This window comes from Cetorhinus maximus, chromosome 2, assembly GCF_964194155.1.
Source record: "Cetorhinus maximus chromosome 2, sCetMax3.hap1.1, whole genome shotgun sequence".
Taxonomy (NCBI): domain Eukaryota; kingdom Metazoa; phylum Chordata; class Chondrichthyes; order Lamniformes; family Cetorhinidae; genus Cetorhinus; species Cetorhinus maximus.
The window spans coordinates 109,339,626-109,364,649 of NC_135880.1; the positions used below are offsets into that span (position 1 = coordinate 109,339,626).

The 25,024-nt window shown below is 39.8% G+C and overlaps 1 protein-coding gene across 3 annotated transcripts in view; it reads left to right on the forward strand.

The window, feature by feature from the left end:
* The window catches only part of dapk1 (death-associated protein kinase 1), a 228,556-nt gene that overhangs the window by 94,731 nt on the left and 108,801 nt on the right, over positions 1-25,024 (forward strand). For all 3 annotated transcript variants that reach the window (XM_078568201.1, XM_078568218.1, XM_078568209.1), the window contains exons 3-5: positions 9,380-9,601; positions 12,684-12,822; positions 21,977-22,106. In XM_078568201.1, coding sequence (XP_078424327.1) covers positions 9,380-9,601; positions 12,684-12,822; positions 21,977-22,106 — 491 coding nt within the window. The remainder of the gene's footprint in view (positions 1-9,379; positions 9,602-12,683; positions 12,823-21,976; positions 22,107-25,024) is intronic.

The following is a 25,024-nucleotide window of genomic DNA, read 5'->3' on the forward strand; positions in this document are numbered from 1 at the left end:
AAACACCATCCTTGCAAGCTCTAAACGTTTCACCCGACAGGCTTTAAAAAAATGTGTTATCTTTATCATGTGACTTGGGGTTATTTTGAAAATTGGCATGTTTTTCCCAGATACGAAAGATTAGACACGCAAATTGTCTGTTGATAGGTGAATACTCAATGTTATGTTTAAAATGATCAGCCAAGTAATGACTTGCTTATACCTATACCATTATACACACATTATAAAATAAGTTAATTTTCTCCTAAATTCTTTATTTATTATAAAGGCCTGAATTTTCTGAAGACAACCACATCATCAGCATATGGTGCAGAAATCCGAGAAAGCTATGGCATGTCTGAGTAATGCCATTACTATGCCACATCAAAATTTGCTGGGATTTTTGTGAACAACTAATAATCAAAGCTCCGCTCCCAACATTGCTGTTATCAGCACAAAGAAAAGAAAGCCTTGCATTTATTTTGCTCTTTTCACTACCACCGGATGATACTTGAAAGTGCTTTACAGCCAATAAAGTACTTTTTTTTGAAGTGTAGTCATTGTTGTAGGGAAGAAACGCTTATTTGGCACACATCCACTTAGATGGCAATGGCGGACTCAAAATTGGTGTTCAATCGCTCAGCAGGTTGCTTAGGCGTAGTAGTTTTACTGGCTTGTTCTAGGTATCTTGAAGTATTAAATCTCAATTAAAGTAATAAAAAGTGTTTTGGCAGCCAGTCTAATAGTTTTATATTGAGCTCTTGTGCTAAGCATAGATTGCTACCAGTAATGAACGATGGCCAGTGATGGCATGCAGTGAGGGGGAGAACCCGATGGAAACAGCCCCTTTCTTAACGTGATTTGTATATTTATAGTACTTTAGTACAAACTCACCAATCAAATTAAACTTTACCTGTGCAATACATGGAGACCCATCCACTACATATAAGTTCAGAATCAATATGGATAGCATACATAGTTCATACTCACCTGCCAGACTTCTAATGTGAACACAGCTTATGTATGATTTAGAGTAAGGATTTAAGAGTTCCACTAATTTTCTTATATTTAATTCAACAGTTTGTGCAATGCATTCATTGCTTATCATGTGTGTTCTTAATTTTCAACAGTGCAGGTAGAGTAGATAATAGCCAACCCTCTGTCAGTATTTCATCCTTTGTCACCTCCAACACAATCCTACTATCAAACACATCTTCCCCTGCCTTCTCCTTTCCATTTTCCAAAGGGACTATTTATTCCTTGACATCCTGGTTCACTCTTTCACCACCTGCCCTACCTCATTCCCCATGACGCAGTTGCATGCAAGCATAGGTGATGCAATACCTACCTATTTACCCCTTCATACGTCACTGTCCATGACTCAAACACACTTCTGAGTGAGGCAACAATTTACATGTTGCTTCCTGCAATCTAAGATAAAGCATTTGCAGCTGATTGTATGGCCTCTTCCAAATCAGGATGACTACACACAGATTAGTTGACTGCTTTTCAAAATAATCCTGTTTTGTCCACAAGTATGAGCCTAAGCTCCCCTTGCTTTCCATGTCATCAATTCTCTGCCCTTTTTGGAACAGTGTAGAGGGACAAAGATAATGAAGCTCAGCATAAAATCAAGGAACTTGTCTTTCTACTAGGCACTTTGCAGTCCTTTCTACTTAATATCGGTTTTCACCATTCTAGACCTAAATGATGGCTTCCACTTGCAGTTTTGTGGAAATCATTGCATGATATAGCACAGAAGGAGAACATTCAGCCTTCGTGTTTGTGCTGGCTCCTTGGCGGAGTTTCCCAGTTAATCCCACTCTACTGCTCTTTCTCCAAGGCACTTTTTTTTCTGTCCATGTACTTATCTACTTCTCTTTTAAATGTTACTTTTGAATCTGTTTTAGCCACCCTTTCAGGCAGTGCATTTGAATCACGACAATTTACTGTTGTTACGATCCCAGCTGATGTTAATACTGGACAAGTCAGATCCCAGAGTGAAATAAAAGCAAAATACTGCAGATGCTGGAAATCTGAAACAAAAACAAAAATAGCTGGAAAAACTCAGCAGGTCTGACAGCAACTGCAGAGAGGAATACAGTTAACGTTTCGAGTCCATATGACTCTTCATCAGAATTAAGGAAATATAGGAATGAGGTGAAATATAAGCTGGTTGAAGGAGGGTGGGACAGGTAGAGCTGGATAGAGAGCCAGTGATAGGTGGAGGCAAAAAAGAGATTGCCAAAGATGTCATAGACAAAAGGACAAAGGGGTGTTGCCAGTGGTGATATTAACTAAGGAATGTGCTAATGGTGACATTAAGGGTAGAAAGCAGGACAAGCAAGTGACAGATAGCCCTAGTGGAGGTAGGGTGGGGAGAAGGGATCGAAATGGGCTAAAAGGTGGAGATAAAATGAAAGATCGAAATAAATTTAAAAATAGGTGGGAAAAGAAAAATATATTTAAAAAATTATTGGAAAAAGGGGGATCGGAAAGGGATGGGGATGGAGGAGAGTTCATGATCTGAAGTTGTTGAACTCGATGTAAAGTCCGGAAGGCTGTAAAGTGCCTAGTCAGAAGATGAGGTGCTGTTCCTCTAGTTTGTGTTGAGCTTCACTGGAACATTGCAGCAGGCCAAGGACAGACATGTGGACATGAGAGCAGGGTGGTGTGTTGAAATGGCAAGCGACAGGGAGGTCTGGCTCATGCTTCCAGACAGACCGAAGGTGTTCCGCAAAGCGGTTACCCAGTCTGCGTTTGGTCTCTCCAATGTAGAGGAGAGATTTAAGATCCCAGAGTGAAACCTGGCTGAATGGATCCTAACTTTCTTTTAGAAACCGTGGCGGAAAGTTACGGAACAAATCTACAGGTGCCTGCTGATGAACTTTCAACATGGAATAAAACATTTATTAAACGAGCAAAATAAGCACCATTATACCAGACAAAAAGGTTAGAAAGATCTCAATACAAACACAAGATGACACTTCAAATTCACACTGTTCCTTTATGCCAACAATATCTTTACAAATGAGTTACCACTAGTTTGACACACAGACTTCTTGCTTGGGACTGGCTCAGCTGCAAACAGTTTTCCTCCAGTGAATTCCTGAGCATTCACTTGATGCTTCTCACCCAACTCTTATCCCTCTCCGCGACGCCCAAAAAATCACACGCTAAACTCGGTTTCTTCAGCTACAGAGTGAACAAAATGAGTTCCCTAAACTCAGTCTTCCAGTAGCACCTCTGTTAAACTGATCACTTTGCTGAGTCCTATAACTGATTATTCAGTTAACTACTGTCCCAATAGCCTTGTAGTTTTTCTTATCAGAGAGCTTAAAATTCCCGCCATCGTCTCTTTCTGACATACACGGAACTCTCCTTTTTTTCCCCTATCTTTTCTCTGTGTCTGTGTCACTTGACCACTGTCATTAGGCAACTATAAAGTTTTTCTACTTGTTTTTATCAGAATCACTAAACTTTTAACCTATCTCTTTAACTTCAGGGGTTGTAAAACCTCATTAAAAATGTATACATACATACAAACCCAAAAAACCTGACCTTTTATCTAGACTCCCAGACATCAAGGTTCACAAACAACCTAAATGAGACTGAAACCATTTTACCTTTCTTAGCACACTCTGGTTCTTTTGCTAACAACCTTAAATCGGTGTCCTCTGGTTACCGGCCCTTCTGCCATTGGAAACAGTTTCTCCTTATTTAATCTATTAAAACCATTCATGATTTTGAATACATCCATCAACCCTCCTATTAACTGGTGCTCTAAGAACAACCTCAGCTGCTTCAGTCTCTCCACAGAACTGAAGTCCCTCATCCCTGGTACCATTCTAATAAATCCCTTCTGCATCTTTCTCAGGGCCTTGACATCTTTCCTAATGTGTGGTGCCCAGAATTGAACAAAAGACCCCAATTGATGCCTAACCAGTATTTTATGAAGGTTTTGCATGACTTCCTTGCTTTTGTACTCTGTGCCACTAATAATAACGCCTCTAATAATAAAGCTAAGAATCCCATATTTTTTAACAGCCTTTTCAACTCCTGCCACATTTTAGAGATTTGTGTACATATGTCCCCTGGCTTTGTATTCCTGCACCCTCTAAGTGTACCATTTAATTCAAATTACCTCACCTCATTCTTTCTACAAAAAATGTATCACTGCATATTTTTGTCCTTTTAAATTTAACCTCTCGTGTGTCTGCCCATTTCACCAGTCTCTCTGTTCTCCTAACATCTGTTATCCTCCTCATTTTTTGCTACATTTCTAAGTATGCAGATGATACAAAACTCAGAAATTAAGCCCTGGATACCCAAGTCCAGGTTATTAATATGTATCAAAAAGTGCAGTGGCCCCAAAACTGACCTCCTGGGTAACACCACTGTGTATATCCGTCCCATTAGAATTTTGGGATTTTGGCCAATTGACCCTTACACTATTAAGTACTGAATGTCATCAATATGGATCATGTTGAATCAGTGATTATTTCTTTATTCAGTACAAGTAAGACCTGGCATGATACAGCATATAAGCAGTAGTTAACAAAGCGCTATCATGAGTTATATTACCCATATGTCCTGAGTAAAAGCTGTGATCTCCATGTAACTAACCCTGCCAGTCTGTGCTGCCGGCTTCTCTCTTCGTCAGTGTGACGTGTGGGTCCTCTGCCAGCCCATTCGTTCCTTGGGTTCATCTGTTGGATAGTCCCAAGCCCCTGACCGAAGCTTCTACACATCTCAGGCTCCTGGTTGAACAACACTTCAATTCTAAAATTCTTATCCTTGTTTTCAAATCCATCTATGGTCTTGACTATCTCTATCTCTATAATTGAGCCATGCAATTGCTAGGCAATGACCATCTCCGACAAGAGAGAATCTAATCATCTCCCCTTGACATTCAATGGTATTACCATCACTGAATCCTCCACTATCAGCATCCTGGGGTTACCATTGTCAAGAAACTGAACTGGATTAGCCATATAAATACTATGGCTACAAGAGCAGGACAAAGACTAGGTATCGGTGGTGAGTAACTCACCTCCTGGCTCCCCAAAGCCTGTCCACCATCTACAAGGCGCAAATCAGGAGTGTGATGGAATACTCTCCACTTGCCTGGATGAGTGCAGCTCCAACAACACTCAAGAAGCTTGACACCATCTAGGACAAAGCAGCCCATTTGATTGGCACCCCCTCCACCACCATTGCACAGTGGCAGCAGTGTGTGCCACCTACAAGATGCACTGCAACAACTCACTAAGGCTCCTTTGACAGCACTTTCCAAGCCTGCAACTTCTACAATCTAGAAAGACAAAGACAGTAGCTGTATGGGAACGCCACCACCTACAAGTTCCCCTCCAAGTCGCACACTATCCTGACTTAGAAATACATCGCCGTTCCTTCACTGTCACTGGGTCAAAATCCTGGAACCCCTTCCTAACAGCACTGTGGGTAAACCTATACTACATGGACTGCAGTGGCTCAAGAAGGAGGCTCACCACCACCACCTCTAGGGCAATTAGGGATGGGCAGTAAATGCTAATCCAGCCAGCGACGCCCACATCCTATGAGCAAATTTTTTAAAAAGTTAAAGATCTCCTGCAGCCCTTAAAGTCTGTGCCCTTCTAACCCTGACCTCTTGAACATGCCTGATATTAATCACTCCAGCATTGTTGACCATGCCTTTCTTTGCCTAGGCCCCAAGCACGGGAGTAGCCTCCCTACACCCCTCCACCTCTCTACCCTCACTTTCTTCTATTCAGTAATTCCTTAAAACCTACCTCTTGACCAAGCTTTTAGTCATCTGCCTTAATATCTCGTATGTGACTCCGTGTCATATTTTGTTTTATAATGCCTCTGGAGTGCCTTGTGATGTTTAATTACATTAGTTGCTATATAAATGTCAAGCTTTTGTTGTTGAGATCCCTTCTTATATTTTCTCTATACTTCAGAACCTGTGGAGTTCAATCATTTTATTTATTCTTTCGTTGTTGTCGCTGGCTAGGCCAGCATTTGTTGTCCATCCCTAATCATCCTTGAGAATAAGGTGGTGAGCTGCTGCCTTGAACCATTGCAGTCTATGTGATGTGGGTATATATTAGGAAGTTGCAGGATTTTGATCCAGTGACAGTGAAGGAACTGCGATATAGTTCTAAATCAGGGTGGTGTGTGGCTTGGAGAGAAACTTGCAGGTGGTGGTGTTCCTATGCATCTCCTACCCTTGTCCTTCTGTGGTAGAGGTCATGGATTTGAAAGGCGCTGTCGAAGGAGCCTTGGTGAGTTGACTTAAACCCGATTTCCATTGTCCATTTCACAAGGATGCCGCCTATCCAAGGCTGTAGCCTGCTCAGGCCAGGTCATTATCTTCTGTTTTTTTCACTCCTGGACCACTGTTAGTTTGTTATCATACCATTGGCACAGCCTTGCTCAACTGATGTATGGTATCTTTGGTAATTAACTAGCTTGTCTGGGGAAAAAAAAATCAATCTTCCCATTGTGTCTTATCTTGATCTATAGAATTCCACTAATTTCGTTAGTCTTGTGTCTCAGACACTGCTGCCTTATCCTGCCAAGAGTTCTGCTGATGACTACCCTTCAAATTTGCTCAAGGAAGGCCCTTGGTTTTTCACCACCCTATCTTTCAGCCATGTCTACCCAGAGCGTTTCACAATGGGGTTAAAAGCAAATTACATTCAAGATTTTTCATTCTTCTTATAACAAATTACGGAATAAAGCCTTTAACCTACAATCAATAATCATGTCATTTAATTTAGTCCTTGTTAGTTGGTAGGAGAATCTGAAGTGGCAGATTTTCAAGATTCTCACATTCCTGTCTGTAAAACAGTAGTGTACTCTTTTTTCTGTCCCTTCGCCAATTTTGTATTGATGCTGCCACTTTCCCCTTTAATCTCCAAAGGCTTTAATTTTGCAAACATATTTAGGGACGTATTGACAAGATGTATTGACTGTGGGATGCCAGTGTGAAATGCATGGCAGCGTTCTGGTAGGTGGGGGAAAGAGATGAATGCTTGGGGTAGGGATACTCTGTTGGAGCACCACCTTGGTGAGCAGGTCTGAACCCTTGGTGCCGATTAGCATTTTTTTCTACCAGGCTTCATGGTAGCTTATTTCACCTTGTTCAGAACAGTAGAATCTGAAGGTGCTGCCTGTGCTTCAAGGCAGAATAAATTCAGAACTCATCTATGGAAACAAGGTTGTGGTGGAACAGACTTCCTAGGGAGACACTGGAAGCAGTTAGTATCGATTCACTCAAATGCAAATTAGATTTCTTTCAGACAGTAGCATTTTTGGGATAGCGGCATATGTGTAATTGGAGGCAGGATATGTGATAAGTTCCACCATTTGGGTTTTCCATATGTCATTTCTGGTTTTGTTGTGGACCAATTGATAGGGATTGACTCCCATGATTAGTGAACAATGCCAATATTCTTGTATCATGTGACTACCAAGATGGTAGAAGGGGAACTGGATGGACTTGCTCTTTTTGGCTTGAGTAATTCCTTGGTTTCTAGGCAGCTGAAGCCTGCTTTATTTTCAATTTTTCATGTTCATCTTTCTGTCTATTCCCCACCTTTTTTAACTATTCGCACATTCTATGTCTTGTATGTATCCTTTATTTATAAAATAATGCCTCGTGTTGTCTCATGCTATTATCACTTCAGCCATTTAACCATCTTCTATTTTTGACTTAAGCACTTCGAAAGTCATTCCACAATATTTTTGCCTGCGAGCATGACCCAGACCTCCCTGTCGCTTGCCATTTCAACACTCCACCCTGCTCTCATGCCCACATGTCTGTCCTTGGCCTGCTGCGATGTTCCAGTGAAGCTCAACGCAAACTGGAGGAACAGCACCTCATCTTCCGACTAGGCACTTTAAAGCCTTCCGGACTTAACATTGAGTTCAACAACTTTAGATCATGAACTCTCTCCTCCATCCTCACTCCTTTTTGATCCCCTTTTTTCAATATTTATTTTTAAGCTTTTATATATATATTTTTTACCCACCTATTTCTATTATTATTTTTAAAATTTATTTCCATTCGTTGTTTTATACCCACCTTTTAGCCTATTTTGATCTTTTTACTCACACCGCCCCCACCCCCACGAGGGCCATCTGTCATTTGCTCATTCTGCTTTCTACTCTTGTTGTCACCATTAGCACCTCCTTTATCCAGTATCACCGCCATCAACGCCCCTTCAACCTTTTGTTTATGACATCTTTTGCAATCTCTCCATTGCTTCCACCGATCACTGGCCTTTTATCCGGCTTCATCTGTCCCACTCCCCTTAAACAGTATATATTTCACCACGTTTCTACTTTAGTTCTGAAGAACTCTGTCTTTCTCTCCACAGATGCTGTCAGACCCGCTGAGCTTTTCCAGCAATTTTTGTTTTTGCTACAAGTCATTCTGTTTCCTTTCCTATCTGTTTGTGTGCTATATTTCCACCTTCCCTACTTACTTTTGTTCTATTCCTTGTTAACTGACTTTATCAGTGATATCTTCCCATTTCCACAAAGGGTCCATACCCAAAATTTCAAATTGGTTGCTTTTTTTCGTGGGTGCTACCTGACCTGCTGAGTGTTTTTGGCATTGATTTCCACCACCTGCAGTATTTTCCTTTTTTGTTTCTATCCCATTTGAAACTTGCAGTCACTACGAAACGTTGATTGTGTAAAATGTGTTTTAACCCTTTCCGCATTATACAAAAGTTGTCTCAGCTGAGTGAAATTGCATTCCAAGCTCTGTGGATGAGAAAGCTGATCCTCCAGGATTGTTCATTGAAGGATTGCGTCATAGTTCTGACATGACTTGCTTTAAAATAAGCTTCCAGTCTTTACAAAATTGTTTCACCTTGAAAATGAGTGGTGGGATCTAAGAGATGGAGATAATAAGATAAAGGAACGGGTAGATCACATTTATTTGAACTTTGCCCCTCTGCATTCTCTCTATATAATGGGAAAATCAATGAGATGAGAAAATTTAAAAAAGACTTTTTACATATTTTACAGGGTTAAAGTTGCTTATACATATTCAAATACACTTATGTAGCTTTATTGCTGTAATATTAAGTCCTGGTTTATGCCGGTGTTGTGGGTTTAAAAATAGCCTGCTTACCCATCTACTATACTCAAATACTGGGGTTATAAGGAAAGAATTCTGTGGTTTTTTTGTACTGAAGATCTGCAGGGAGGCAGGGAAGACCCAAAAATCAGACCATCTCATATAACAAATTTAAAATCCTACTGCTTTTGCAGTATTATTCATTGCCTTCATTTTTTTTGTCAGCTAATGTGTTTGCTGTACAGTGTTTGTAGTTCAGACTATATTAGGTATATTGACATTATAACTGACTTTTATTTCCAGTGGGCAATTTGCAATAGTAAAAAAATGCACAGAAAAAAGTTCTGGAATGGGGTTCGCAGCAAAATTTATCAAAAAGCGCCGCTCAAAGTCAAGCCGCCGTGGAGTGAGCCGTGAAGACATTGAAAGAGAAGTCAACATCTTAAAGGAGATTCAGCACCCCAATATCATAACACTGCGTGATGTTTATGAGAACAAAACTGATGTGATCCTTATTCTTGAACTGTAAGTAAATATTTGCATATTTAAGTTGCTTTACGCTTGATGTGGAAGTGTGCTGAAAAATCATTTCTCATTCAAGTGGACAAGTATACTTGCTGAAAGCAATGTGGATCGTAATTCATCCGAGCTAATTGATGTAAAATGCGCAGGTGGTGGCACAGCTTGGGTGCGTAATGAAGGAACCTGTTACTTTACCTCATGAGAACGAAGGACAGTAAAGTTGAAGCATTGGCTGCACTTTTTGTGATGCATGATTTTATGATGCACATTAAATCAGTTGTGATATTTCAAATAATAGTATAGCAGTATTTCATTTGGCTTAAGATCACTTTGTAAGACACCCATAAACATTCTGAACACAGTTTCCTGTGCACCTACTCTTTCAGTGGAACATGTGCATAATCTCCTTCAGAAACCATTGTAAATAAAATTATCTTGGAACTACAAAAGGAATCAACAATATTTGATAGTACTTAGCCTGCATTGTGAGTAAGTGAGCATCTGCCTGCACCAATTTCCTTTTTTAAGCATTTAAAGGAAATGGGTTATAAACAACTGAAATAAATCTGTTTCCTGATAGAGAACTTAATTTTTCTATTTAATCATAATGAAGGCTGAACCTTATTTAACATTCCGTGTCCTTGAGATGCACGGTGTCATTCCACTGCTTTTATTCAGTACTGCGAAGTGCTCATTCCTCTACTAAACCATATATAGTTTGCAGAGTATTGCAATATATTGGAATTAATCAGGAGAAAATGAACACACCAGAGCACAGTACAAATTCAGAAGCCATTTTGTTTTCTGTTTCCAGCTGTTGATATGCTTTGTCCTAGAGAATTGTATATAGGACTAAGAGGAGATCTAAATGTCGAACCACATTGGTCAGTATTTCATTGGCACAGTTAAGTCATCCAAGCATGCATAACAACTTAATTACGTGTCATTGAAGAGAAGATAATTTTGCATAAATAATAATAAACAGACACGAATAAAAACAACAAATCTAGATAAAGCAGATTATTTAATTTGAAAGACGTGCTTCAGAACACTACAAGCTCATTGTCGCAGTTATTCTCTGTAAATATGATAATTAGTTTTTTTACCATAGCATTGAACTCTAAAGTGCTGTACTAGTTCCCAGCATGAATAGGTAAACTGAGAATTAGACTACTAGCCTGATGATATCCTGTTCTTTCCTTAGAAATTAAGCTGTTGTAAAAAGAGATGTAAAGGTAAATTTGCAGTTAATCAAAACCGTTAACTGTAATAGATTTCAAAGCTTCATAAGAGCCTCAGAAAATTCAGTGAGAAAACCGCATTCAATCAATCAATTCATTGTATCCAGGGACCATTTTTTGATTTATTCTCTTATGGACTTCATCTGACACTGCATGTTAAGGAATGCTAAGTTCCTCCCCCTTGGTCAAAAATAAATGAAACCATGTGCTTAATATGCCTATAACCTTCAATCCCACCTCAACAGATACCAACCATTTTTAAAGGTGGCAATTGCTAGCAAGCTAACTTTGAATTATCTTGCAGACTTATAGCATTTCTGTCCTCAGTCTTTTGCCTGATGAAAATGCTTGAGCATTTCTTCATAACTTTAGAACCCTTAACCTAGAATTTATCTTCGGTAAACTCTTTCCAATTCATCTACTTCATTTTTTGTGACAAAAGCTGTTATCATACCTCAGAATTGGCCTCCCCATGTCTATATAATTTATACTGACATGATCAATGCTGCCTGTCCAGTTACGCTCCAATACCTAATAATAACTGTTTTACCATGGTTGAGTACTCTGTAATCAATAATCACTTCCAATGCATTTCCGTTTTAAACTTTTGCCACTGATTCTTTGTCTACTGTTATATGTATGGTATTACCTGACGTTTATTCACTTTAAAACATATTTATCTATCTCAGCGCATGTAAATAATCAGTCTGTCTATCTGAGAAAATAAATGGCTTTATTTGTGCTCCTTACTGAGCCACAGAGTATTGTGTTATCAAATTTATATTAAACTACTACAGATACCTTGCCCCATATAATTTGCAGATATTGTAAATGGGAGCCCCAGAACAAATCCCTGCGGAATTCCACTGGTTAATTTTCCCCCCAGACAGAACATTTTCCGTTTAGCACAACTTGTAAACAATTTCAGTTTGTGTCTTAGACTATGCTCCCAGTTTGGTTCTGCTGCTGATTGGAATCTCTGTGCAATATCACAGAGATGCTGTTTTTATAACTTTGCTAATAATTTACTTAACTTTTGAACACTGCCCAGGCATACTTTTACATTCTTCAGCTTTCTTGGGTGAAGCAAGTATGTTATGTATTGTAAATAAAACTTAATTGCCATGAGGTGGCTGCAAGCTGTTAAGAACTTTTTTGAAGTTGAGATTTTAAAAATGGCTTTGTGCAATTTAAATGTTTTAACTAGACAAACAAAAACCACTTTCCAAAATACTGAAAGGTCAAATGACAAGAGGTAAATTCCACCATTTTGGCTGTCAGCCTTATCAAATCTTTCAACATCACATGTGAATTGAAGATTTGGTGTAGATGGTAGCGTAGTGGTAATGTCACTGGACTAGTAATCCAGAGGCCCAGGTGAATTCGAGCCCCACCATGGCAGCTGGTGGAACTTGAATACAATTAATAAAGCTGGAATTGAAAGCTAGTCTCAGTAATGGCGACCATGAAACCATCAGCAAAGTTGTAAAAACCCATCTGGTTCACTAATGTCCTTTTAGAGAAGGAAATCTGCAATCCTCACCTGGTCTGGCCTACATGTGGCTTCAGATCCCACAGTAATGTGGTTGACTCTTAGCTGCCCTCTGAAATGGCCTAGCAAGCCACTCCGTTCAAGGGAATTTAGGGATGGGCATCAAATGCTGGCCTGGCCAGCAATGCCCACACCTCATGAAAGAATAAAAAAGGCAGTTAGTGTTATTTCAATGTTTTTAGATGGGGCATTTAATTTGAGTGACCTTTAAAATTGAGTTATATTTGAGTAAATTGTTTTAAGTATGTTTGAAACAATCCTATCAAAGTTATTTTTCTTCAATAAACTGCAGCGTGTCTGGAGGGGAGCTGTTCGATTTTCTGGCTGAAAAAGAGTCCTTGACAGAAGAAGAAGCCACAGAATTTCTCAAACAGATTCTCAATGGTGTTCACTACCTCCATTCCAAGAGCATTGCCCATTTTGACCTTAAGGTAAAACCAATGTGTGAAGTTGGTGAACTTCTGTTATATATAACTCGCTAGCGTAGGACACTTGAGAAGTTTTCATTTTATACAATGTGTACAGTATAGAAATTATGTGTAGTCATATTAGAATCACAAAATAGTCATTAAAATGTTCTTGGTGTTAAGGTACAATAGTCAGGACATGTAAAGTTATTATGTTAGAGAATGAATTGTTAAACCTCTACAGTAAAAATTTCTGTTGCCAAAAGCTGCAAAATTATATATTTAAAAAAATATCTTTCTCTGTTTTTCCTGTTTTAAAACCCTTAAAAGTAAGTGGTTCATGGTCTTGACTTAGCCTTTTCTTTTGCAGCTCTGTGCAGGGAGCTTCCATTTGCATATTAATGTAGGGTGAAGTTATTTTTGTACCAGCAAATGGTGCATGGTGAGATAGGCACATTTATCTGGTTAACCAGATGTACTGGACCATTATGAAGGCCTGTGAAATATAGTGCTTTCCCTATTTCACTTATTTACAAGGAAGAATGGAGGATTGTGGTTATATGCAATTTTTGGTTTTAAATTCATTTTTGTTCCTTTAACACAAAATTAGTAGAATTGAAAACATTTCGGTTCAAGTTGGGGGGCGGGCTCAGTTTTCTAGGAGTGTATTTAACTTACAGTTAAAGACCTCGAAGAACAGCAAACACAAGAGAATTCCAAATAAAACAGAAATTAGTTCTATGGCTGGAATTTCCCAGCCCTTAACACCTGCGGAACCTTCCGGTCCCAGCGATGTGAACGGAGATGTCAATGGCTCACAGGCCCCGCCACAGGGTGGGGCGGGAGGCTGTGGCTGGAAGATTCCGGCCTAAATATCAAACTTCTGCTTTTCAGTATTACTGAAGGGAAAGAATTTTCTGCTATAGCTTTCAGGAAGTGGTTTTCCATGAAAATGAGAGAAAATCTCCACAGAAAAATGTTTTATCAGCTAAAGAAGGTGGATGATAATCAGTGGTATTTTTTCTATAGATGATTTTCAGCCTTAAAAATCAGGAATGATTGAAATTTATCCTGACCTCTTACCCCATTCATCCCCTCCTCCAGGCTCTGCCTACTAATAGTTTCAATGGAAATGTAATTTAAAATGAAGGAACATAATGCCTGAAGGAATGCTTACACATTTCTGGTAAACGTGCTGTGCATTCACCTCAGATCTGGGTTTAAATCCAACACAGACTAATGGGATGGAAGTCATTTCTCTTGCTATAAATCAAAGCAGAGTAAATTTCTGTCAGTCTTAACATGGTTTTTATGGATTTAGGCCCACAGCACCAATCTGCTCAAAATTTAGAATGACAAACTTGCTTATATGATGGAAGTGTCACCAGCATGAGAATGAGCATTAAAAAAAAAGTTCCACTGGTGTAGCAATGGATTTTTTTTCAATATGGGGGGTTGAAACACTATAGAACTAGTTTTAATCTGCGACTGCCAATGGCCTTAGGGGTGTGGGTTTAATAGTGTAATGTCAAAAGTAGGTCGGAAAAGCAGAATCAGAATTTGTTTACCAGCAAGTGAAGGCAGCTGGTCATTATGTTCACCCCGACAGTCCATGTCGAGTTTATGTCCCTTGTAAGCAAATAGTATTAAACACTTTTTATATTTCTTTACCTGCATCCACCTCTCCAGTCTAACCTTAAATATTGACATTGGGCAGAATTTTCCATGCCCATTGGCAGCAGGTGTGTTTGGTGGCATGAGCGGACAATATGGCGAGAAGGCCAAAAATCAGTTTCACAATAAATGATAACATTCTATTAGCTTTCCTAATTATTTGCTGTACCTGCACACTAGCCATTTGTGATTCATGCACTTGGACACCCAGGTCCCTCTGAATCTCAGAGCTCTGCAATCTGTCACCATTTAGATAATCTTTTTTATTCTTCCTGCCAAAATGAACAGTTTCATATTTGCCCACATTATACTCCTTTTGCCAGATCTTTGCCCACTCACTAACTATGACCCTTTGTAGCCTTATCTGCTGATTTACTCTTAGATTTGTACTCTTTGTCCCTTCCTGTCACAGTCTATTTATCATTTCCCATATTAATACCTTCCTCTCTTGCCTTGTCTCTACTCTTTGGTTTACCACATCTTCCCAAATTTGATCCCTTACCCCGTCTATTCAGTTTAAAACCTTCTCTACTTCCCTAGTTAGTGGCTTGCGAGGACACCAACCATGGTTCAGGTGTAGACCGTCCCAACGGTATAGATCCCATTTTCCCCAATACTGGTGCCAGTGCCCCACAAACCAGAACCCACTTCTTCCACACCAGTCTTTGAGCCACGCATTCATTTCTCTAATTTTAATTGTCCTATGCTAATTTGCACGTGGCTCAGGTAATAACTCAGAAATTATTTCCTTTGAGGTCCTGCTTCTTAATTTGGTGCCTAGCTTCTCATACTGACTATGCACAGCCTCCTTCCTCATCCTGCCTATGTCATTGGTACCTACATGGACCATGACCACTGTCTCCTCCCCCTCCCACTGCAAGTCCCTCTCCAGGTCGAGCAGATGTCCCAAACCCTGGCATTGGGCAAGAAACACAGCTGTCTGGACACTTGCTCTTTGCTACAGAGAATGGTGTCAATCCCCCTCACTATACTGTCCTCTAATGCCACTATGTTCCAGTTTGCTCATCCACCCTGCAGCCCCCGCTCTCATCCGAATAAGCTGAGAGAACCCCAAACCTATTGGACAATTGCAGAGGCTCACACTCCTGCACTCTGGGTCCCCTTACCTGCCTCACTCACAGTCACATCCTCCTGTCCCTGACCACTGACCAAATCAGAAGACCCTGTCCTAAGTGGCGTGACTGCCTCCTGATACAAAGCATCCAGATAACTTTCCCCCTTCCGGATGTGTCGCAGAGTCTGCAGCTCAGCCTCCAGCTCAATGACTCTGAGCCGAAATTCCTCAAGCTGTAAACACTCCGGCCATGTTTGCCCTGGATCACACTGTTATCCAGGAGCTCCCACATTCTGCAGCCTTGACTCACCTGTCCTACTATCGTTAATGTGTTTTAAATAATTACTTAATTATATTAATCATTTATTTATGTTGCTTTTTTATATATTTTATTAACTTTACTACCAATTTGTGTGCTATTTTAAACCTTAGGGATAGAATAGAACTTGGCCACTTACCAGACACTCACCAAACAACTAGCCCCTTTCCCTGTAGTAGAGCAAGAACTTTAAATCTGGTGCCCGGTGTGAGGAAGCAGCAAGGTGACGGCAAGGTGAGCAAATCGGAGGCCGCCTGTCATCGAAGTGCCATGTTTCTCGGGAATGCATGATTAACGAGGCAGGTTTGGGACGATATGGCGTGAAAAGCCACCATTGCGGCCGGCGGATAAAACATTCCTTTTCCAGCCCACTACCTCACTTAGTGCAAATCTGGAACACTTCCGCTCATTGTTTCTGCCTCTGACACAAACTCTGAAAGTGAATTGTACAGTCAGGCAATATTCTTTGTATAGAAGATTCTCTTGCTCTGTTTTAAATCATTGGCACTTAATCTTGTATCTGTAGCCCTTTGTTCTTGATCGCAGGATACAAGGTTAAATAATTACATTTTGTACCTGTCTGCTGTACATGGAAAAATCATTTCCTCTGAGCTATAGCAAAAAATCTTATACCTCAACTTGGCTTCTATCTACCCTGCCTAATTCTTTTGCCACATGTTCTGCACCTTTTAATATGATAAGCTCCATTTTTTAATGTGGTTCTTCATATTTGTATTTTCTCATACCAGGCAGCACTTCAATAAATCTGTGTTTTACCTTCTCTAAAGACTCAGTATCCTTCCTATAGCATGAACCCATTACTGCATACGATACCCTAAATGAGGCCTTGAAGGTTTTATATAGATTCATCATTACCTCATGGTTTTAAATTATATACTTCATAATAAAACCTAGAATTCCAATAGTGCCAGCAGGAGTGCATGAGTCACATTGGAAGCATTTCAAAATGTAAGAATGTATATAATTTTGCACTTCATGAGTGGTTAGTAACTTTTTAATTAGTCAGTATGAAATTGGATTAGACCATTTCTTATAAAAGTTTGCAACAAACACGTTAGCAAATTTATTTGACCCTTGCATGGCTGATTCAATGTTATATCAGTGGCATTACTATTGGCAAAACCTGAAATGTGTTTACCTGTGTAATATCTTTCTGATCAAATGTGCTTAAAGCCAATAGATCACTGCTGCCAGCAACTCAGGAGAAAAGTAGAGCTTAGCACCTGTGGCTTCCACCTATGCAATTTCCTTGCCTTCCAGTTTTCAAATGCCCTGCTACAAATTACTAAAAGTTAATGCAAAGCTACAGAATCTAATTATCTAAAGGATGTTTGGAATGCAAAATGCAGGAATTATGCTTCAAATGCACAGCTTGGTCAGACCCTCTCTGGAATACGGCATTCAGATTTGGACATTGAAGCTCGTAGGATATATTGACCTTGGAAGGAGTGCTACACAGGCTCACCAGGATAACATGAGGGCTTACAAAGCTAAATTTTGGGGACAGGCTGCATAAACTTGGCTTATATTCCCTTCAGTTCAGATAGGTGAGGGGTGATCTAAATGAGATTTAAAATGATTTGAGATTCAAATAAGGTGGATACAGAGAAACTACTTATTTTGGTGGGGGAATCCAGAACAAGGGAGGAAATCAGGAAGCACTCCTTCCACAAAGAGTAGTGTAAATCTGGAACTCACTTTCCCAAAAGGATGTGACTGCTGAGTCAATTAAAATTTTCAAGATTGCAATTGATAGCTTTTTTTGGTAGTGAAGGATATCAAGAAATATGGAGCAAAGGCAGATAAATGTAATTGTGATGCCGAGCAGCCACGATCTAACAATGACAGAACAAACCGACTTGATGGGCAGAATGGCCTACTCCTGTTCCTAAGTACCTATAACTACTGGCACAACACCATAAGCAAAGATACTGAATTACAGGAGCCTCAACCTTTAATATTTGCAAAGTGGGCAAGTGACATGTGATCACATGTTTCATAATCAAACATCCAGGAATTCCCCCAATAAGCATTGGCATCCCAGTATTGCATGTTAATGATATTTTTGTTTAAAAATTATTCCATTTTACATCTATAGACTCCCTATTGTAAAAGGTGATTGTAACTTGCAAGGTTTGTAACTGATAATACAGTTTTATCCCCATATGGATGATTTTTGGGGAAGAGGGAGAAGACAGGGCTTTATTTAGGTTTTAATCGGATCTTTGTAGCAATATTCCATTAGAAGTAGTTTAGTTTTAAATTTAACTCCTATCTTGGGTAAGCAAATTATTAACTTAATAATTGCATCCTCTTGTTTCACGGTAATAGAATTAAATTGACTGGTTCCATGTCTTTACCTTTGTCTTGGGCCGTCAATGTTGTGAGCAGCTAATCGCCTTTCCTTTTCATTGGTTGAGTGTTTAAGCCTTTTGTCGGTTTTTGTTGCTGACTATTTTGGTTTCCTACTTTCCTTATTCAGCAATTAAACAGCATAAAACCTTCCTCCCTGACTTCAGTTTTGTTCCAAACCACGCTACCAAAAAAAGAATTTGACTTAATCATGCTATAGCAAAATAGAATTCCGCTGCCATGACTCTTTCCGCCCAACCTTCAAAGTGTGCAAATTTATGTTGGTTTGAATGGTGGAACTTATTGGGTTGAGTGGATTATCACATTCTCTATGGAATAAAACCTGCAACACACAGTGATTTAGAGATGGCCTGGCCTTCATAACCCTAGGTGCTTCCGCCTGCTTTCTGTGCGTAGGCTAAAAGTTTTATTCATTTTTCTTTTGTAAATTAATCCCTGTCCCAGTACCCCTACGCCCCAGCACCCATCTTCAGCTGAACACTTGGCTGAGCTTCCACCTGAACCTGCCACCCTGAAACTGCCTCTAACGAACATGTAGCCCAATATGCCTCACAGCACAAGTGCAATAACATGATGCATCCAGTTGTTTGTTTTAATTTTTTACATTTTTAAAAAGTAATCTATGTATGAACAAATCAGAATTCAGTTGAGGTTCAGACAATCTTGACAAGCATGCTAAACCCCTCTTGTCCCATTTTCTTTTGAAAGGTGTATTTTGTAAGTTGTTCAGTTTGTCAGAATATTTTTATTTCGGGTACCAATCAATTTGTGGGTAATTTTGCCAATGGCATTGGAAAACACGTAGAAATAGCACAGGTGATAGAATATAATGGCAGATGATTGAGCAGTGGGCACTATTGTGCGTGTTTTCAGTCAGATTACTGGAGAATAGAGCACGTGTGTGTAAAAGGAAATTGTGCAGATTTGTTTGTGTGTGTTCTGAACTGCAGCCAAATCACCTAAAGCAATAGGGAACTGTAGCTCTGGAAATGTTTGTTTTTCCACTAGTCACATGATACATCCTAGCATCAAATATCTAGGAAGTGCAAGTGAGAATGTTTTACCACTTCTGCTTTGCACTGTGCAAATTGCTGAGGAAGGAAATAAAGAAATGGTCCGTTTAACCGTCCGAGAACTACATTTATTTGGTAATCATTCTGTACCAGCTGTACTGTTCTAGAGTTTGATGTTATCATTGCTGAATAGTAGGTTATTAAAAGCAAAATAATTAACTTCAAATCATGGTTGTGTAAAAAAAGAAATCTGTAACCTAATACTTTTGAATAATAAAAATACAAGCTTGTACTCTGGGAGAAAATAAAGCCTCATTTCAGCCAGTTGTGAATTTGAAACATCCAGGAAACTATATACCTGTATGCAGTAACAATCTAAAAGAATGAAATGAGCAATTCTGCTGCAGCTACCAAACCTTCTCTATCAAAGGTCACTTACATTTATTCTTGGCAAAAATACACTATGTTGAAAACACCAAAGTCAAGCTCCATCAAAGCAAATTTAATGAAAAAAGATATGCACGATGCTGAAGAGCTAAAAGAAATTGCACAATAAGGGAAATGGTACACAACACATGGTACAGATCAGCCATGATTAATTGAATGGCAGAACAGGTTTGAGGGGCTGAATGGGCACCAACTTAAGTTCCTATTTTTTTTTAACTCATTCATGGGATGTGAGCTTTGCTGCATGGGCCAGCATTTATTGCCCATACCTAGGTTCCTTTGAGAAGGTGGTGGTGAGCTGCCTTCTTGAACCGCTGCAGTCCATTTGGTGTAGGTACACCCACAGTTAGGAAGGGAGTTCCGGGATTTTGACTCGGAGACGGTGAAGGAACGGCAATATATTTCCGAGTCACGATGGTGAGTGGCTTGGAGGGGAACTTCCAGATGGTGGTGTTCCCATCTATCTACTGTTCTTGTCCTTCTAGATGGTAGTGGTCATGGTTTGGAAGGTGCTGTCGAAGGGTCCCTGTTGAGTTTCTGCAGTGCATCTTGTAGATGGTACACACTGCTGCTACTGTGCATTGGTGGTGGAGGGAGTGAATGTTTGTGGATGTGTTGCCAATCAAGCGGGCTCCTTTGCCATAGATGGGGTCAAGCTTGTTGAGTGTTGTGGGAGCTGCACTCATCCAGGCAAGTGGGAGTCTTTCATCACTTCTGACTTGTGCCTTGTAGATGGTGGACAGGCTTTGGGGAGTCAGGAGGTGAGTTACTTGTCGAACTATTCCTAGCCTCTGACCTGCTCTTGTATCCACAGTATTTATATGGCTAGTCCAATTCAGTTTCTGGTCAATGGTAACCCCCAGGATGCTGATAGTGGGGGATTCAGTGATGGTAATGCCATTGAACATCAAGGGGCGCTGGTTGGATTCTCTCTTGTTGGAGATGGTCATTGCCTGGCATTTGTGTGGTGCAAATGTTACTTGCCACTTGTCAGCCCAAACCTGGATATTGTCCAGGTCTTGCTGCATTTGGACAAGAACTGCTTCAGTATCTGAGGAGTCGTGAATGGTGCTGAACATTATGCAATCAACGAACATTCCCATTTCTGACCTTATGATGGAAGGAAGGTCATTGATGAAGCAGCTGAAGATGGTTTGGCCTAGGACACTACCCTGAGGAACTCTTGCAGTGATAGCCTGGAGCTGAGATGACTGACCTTCAACAACCACAACTATGTCGCTTTGTGCTAGATATGACTCCAACCAGCGGAGGGTTTTCTCCCTGATTCCCATTGACTCAGTTTTGCTAGGGCTCCTTGATGCTACATTCTGTCAAATGTGGCCTTGATGTCAAAGGCAGTCATTCTCGCCTCACCTCGCCTGGGGAGTTCAGCTCTTTCGTCCATGCTTGAACCAAGGCTGTAATTTGGTTAGCAAAGATCTGAAAGAGAAGAATATGTTTGTCAGGTTGTAACTTTTCATCACGTAGTGTGATCCTGTACTATATTTTACTAAAAGATGTATTGTCGAGTATGGCACTAAGCTTTGCTATACTTTCGAGGCTCAGGTTTAACCTGTGTCAAGTGAGTGTTTCAGTCAGAGCAGTGGTAGCACTGGCTTGGCAGTTCTGACTTATGGAGGGATGACTTTTTATTGGCCAATGACCCATGCTAAAGTGCATTATGTGGATGCAAGATGAGGATTGAATTGGGCAGCACTCTGATACCACCATCCCCACATAGCCTAATACTGTGATGATACTTAAATTACTTGATTTTTATGTGTAAGGGCAGTGGATTGAGTGACGTAATGGAGAGCTACTGCTACCATTGCTAGAACCATACCCAACAGCAGTTAGTGTTTCATGCAGGAAAAATGAGTGGAAAAATCTGTAAGAAAAAATTCAATGCATCCTTTGCATGTGTCGATCAACCAGATCGATTTTATAACTGAATAAATATAGCAACTGCATACTTTTTTAAGAGTTGTAAAAAAATAAAATTGTAACTTGTAGCAAAGCAGACATTTTTTTTTTTAGAAACAGCATTAGTCAGTTAACGCTAATAAACAATTTATTTAACCCTTCTGTTCACATTTGAATAAACTGTTAATGTTGAAATAAGTTAGTTTTATGTAGAATACCTAGCTTTCAGGATGCGTTTTTAAAAATTGTTCTTTCGTGCTTCTTGTGTTTTGTTTCATCAATGAAAGCAAGTTGACGTTCGAATTCCTTCCACAACCTTTTTCTTCTCTGCAGCCTGAAAACATTATGTTGCTAGATAAAAAGTCACCCAAACCTCGGATTAAGCTCATTGACTTTGGTTTGGCTCATGAAATGGATTTTGGGAATGAATTTAAAAACATCTTTGGAACTCCAGAGTTTGTAGGTAGGTATCTTTCAAGACTTATCTGAAATCAGCTTGGTTATTTGTAGTTTTGAATGCTGACTTTTTACTGGTTTTGGAGTGATACTTTTAACTTTCTTGGTAAATGTACATGTATTTTGTGAAACTACTGTATAGTTTTACCATAGTGTTTACAGGAAGACTACATGTCTTAGTGGGGTTGATGGCATAGTTATGCACGTGCTGAGAACAACCTGATTGGGGATCAGAATAATTTAGGCAACGTTTAAACCTTAGTTTGAACTGGGTGAGGATGATAATAGTTCTTAGTGAGGGCTGCGCTGGGTTGGTGTAGAAAGAAGTGGGCTCTGTCCTCCCAGACTGCAGGGATATGACCAAAGCCCTACCAACATTAATCATTTAAGATATGGGTGGAAGTTGTTAACCATCTGTGGGATAAGGTATGCTCAATTTATTATGGTGAGTATACTCTTTTGCATTCTGCTGTAGAGCATAGTTGTCAGGCTGTACATGCATGCTTCTCTCCATTCTGCCTGTTATATGGTGACTCCTTCATGCTTGTTGTATTGTACTTGATTTGGAGGCAATCATGAGCATAAGAACTTCCTATTTAGAATTTGTCTCCCATAGCTTGTTAAAACCCCAATATGAAATGGTAGAGATAAGAGTTGTTGACCTCCATACTGGTGTTTAAAGCTGTTCTTTTGCATAGTGTTGGGAGGAGAAGAAAGATTGAAAACAACAGTTGTGGAGGTCTAGGAACTGTTGCAATCGTGCTTTCAAGATCCTAGGAAGATGATGTGGGCCAAGGATAGAGGAGGAACACAGTATGCTTACAGTCTGCTTTAAATGACTTATAGTGACTTAGGGGATTTGAGTACAGGGATAAAGATGTCTTGCTGCAATTGCAAAGAGCCTTGGTGAGACTACACCTGGAGTATTGTGTACAGTCTTGATCTCCTTATCTAAGCAAGGATATACGCGCCTTAGAGGGTGTGCAATGGGATTTACCAGACTAATCCCTGGGATGGCAGGATTGTCTTATGAGATTGAAGAATGAGAGGTGATCTCATTGAAATTTAGAAAATTTGTACAGGTGTGACAGGGTTGATTGTAGGTAGGATGTTTCCCCAGCTGGTGAGTCTAGAACCAGAGGACACAGTCTCAGAATAAGGGGCTGGCCATTTAAGACTGAGATGAGGAATTTCTTCACTCGGAGGTTGGTGAATCCTTGGAATTCACTATCCCAGAGGGCTGTGGAAGCTTAATCATTGAGCATTTCAAGACAGAAATTGATAATGACATCAAAGGGTATGGGGATAGCGTGGGAGAGTGGAGTTGAGGTAGGTGATTAGTCATAATCTAATTGAATGGCTGAGCAGGCTTGACGGGCTGAATAGCCTACCCCTGTTCCTGTGCTCCTATTCTAGTACTTCTGTAGCTGCAGCCAACCTATTGAAGGTATGGAACAGAAAGAGGAAAAAAATGGAAGGAAACAATAACTTCTTAATGTCTCTTTTTTTTTAATTCTCTGGTTCCAAGCAGTAGTTAGGTTTGGGATCCAATTTCATTTCTATTAAAGATGGTGAGAGTCGTGGAGTATCTAATGCACAAATTAAAAAGCGACAATGTATGAGCATGAATTCTTTGAAAAACCTTCACCCTTTAAGGGTTCAATATCCTTTATATTAGAGAGCATTCATTGTATATTATTTGTGTTTAGTTGTATACAGGTGGTAAACATTAACTGGTGGCTCACTTGAATGCTAACGAATAGGCACACTGAAACTGATGATTGGGGTAGGGGGTGTATGCTTGTAATGTGTAACTCTAAATAAATATGAAAGTGTGTAAAGATTGGCTTCAGATGTATCCTTCAACAGGCTTTCTGGGGTTTAATAGAAAGTTGGTGTGAATTTTATATCCTTTTGTTGCATTTCTGTTTCTAATGTGGAATATTGCAGTTCAAGTAAATTATTTAAAGAGCTCCCCTAATAGCTTAGTTGGTAGATGCGCTAGCCAGTGTAAAGGTGATCCAGGGAAGTCCCAGGTTTGATCCTTATTCTATATCATGTTAGCTGTTCTCTGCTACAATGGGGAAGGTGCATTATACTTGACCTTCATGCTCCTAAGCTAGGGGGAGAAAAACAGTGAATGCGAGCAGCAAGTTTCCACAGTTGACTGGCCTGCTGTAATTCACTGCCTAGACTCACCCATGGATGACAACCAATGATCAAGATACTGTTGTTTGGCAGCAGTCCCCCAAAGCAAGTGAGAGACAGTACATTTTGGTAAGAAGAATAAGGAGGCCTTATGAAGCTGTGTCATTTATTTTGGTGGTGTGTATCTGTACCTGAGATTCCTCTGCTCCCCTAGTTTATTTAGAAATTATTTTCTGTTGAGTATGTGACCTCCTTATTCTTGCATGATCAGCTGGTAAGGATTGTGAGTAGCTGAGCTGTACAGATTAAGGGGGTCCCAGACAAAAACAAAAATTGCTTGGAAAAACTCAGCAGGTCTGACAACATCTGTGGAGAGGAAGACAGAGTTAACATTTTGAGTCCAGATGACTTCTTCAGAACTAAAGAGAAGTAGAAATGTGGTGTCACCCCTTTAGTTTTAAAGAAGAGTCATACGAACTCGAAGCGTTAACTCTGTCTTTCTCTCCACAGATGCTGTCAGACCTGCTGAGCTTTTCCAGCACTTTTTGTTTTTGTTTCAGATTTCCAGCATCTGCAGTATTTTGCTTTTATATTAAGGAGGTCCCTGGTTTTGTTAATCTTGGCCAAGGTGAACCCTTTGAACTATTTTTATTGTAGTTGTTACCATCATTATTTCTGAGTTTATACATTTGCTTCGTTACTTTTTTTTTAGAACAACATCTTTGAGTTTGGTTTTGGTACTTAGGAAACAAAGTTTGCTAATACACATTGAAATAA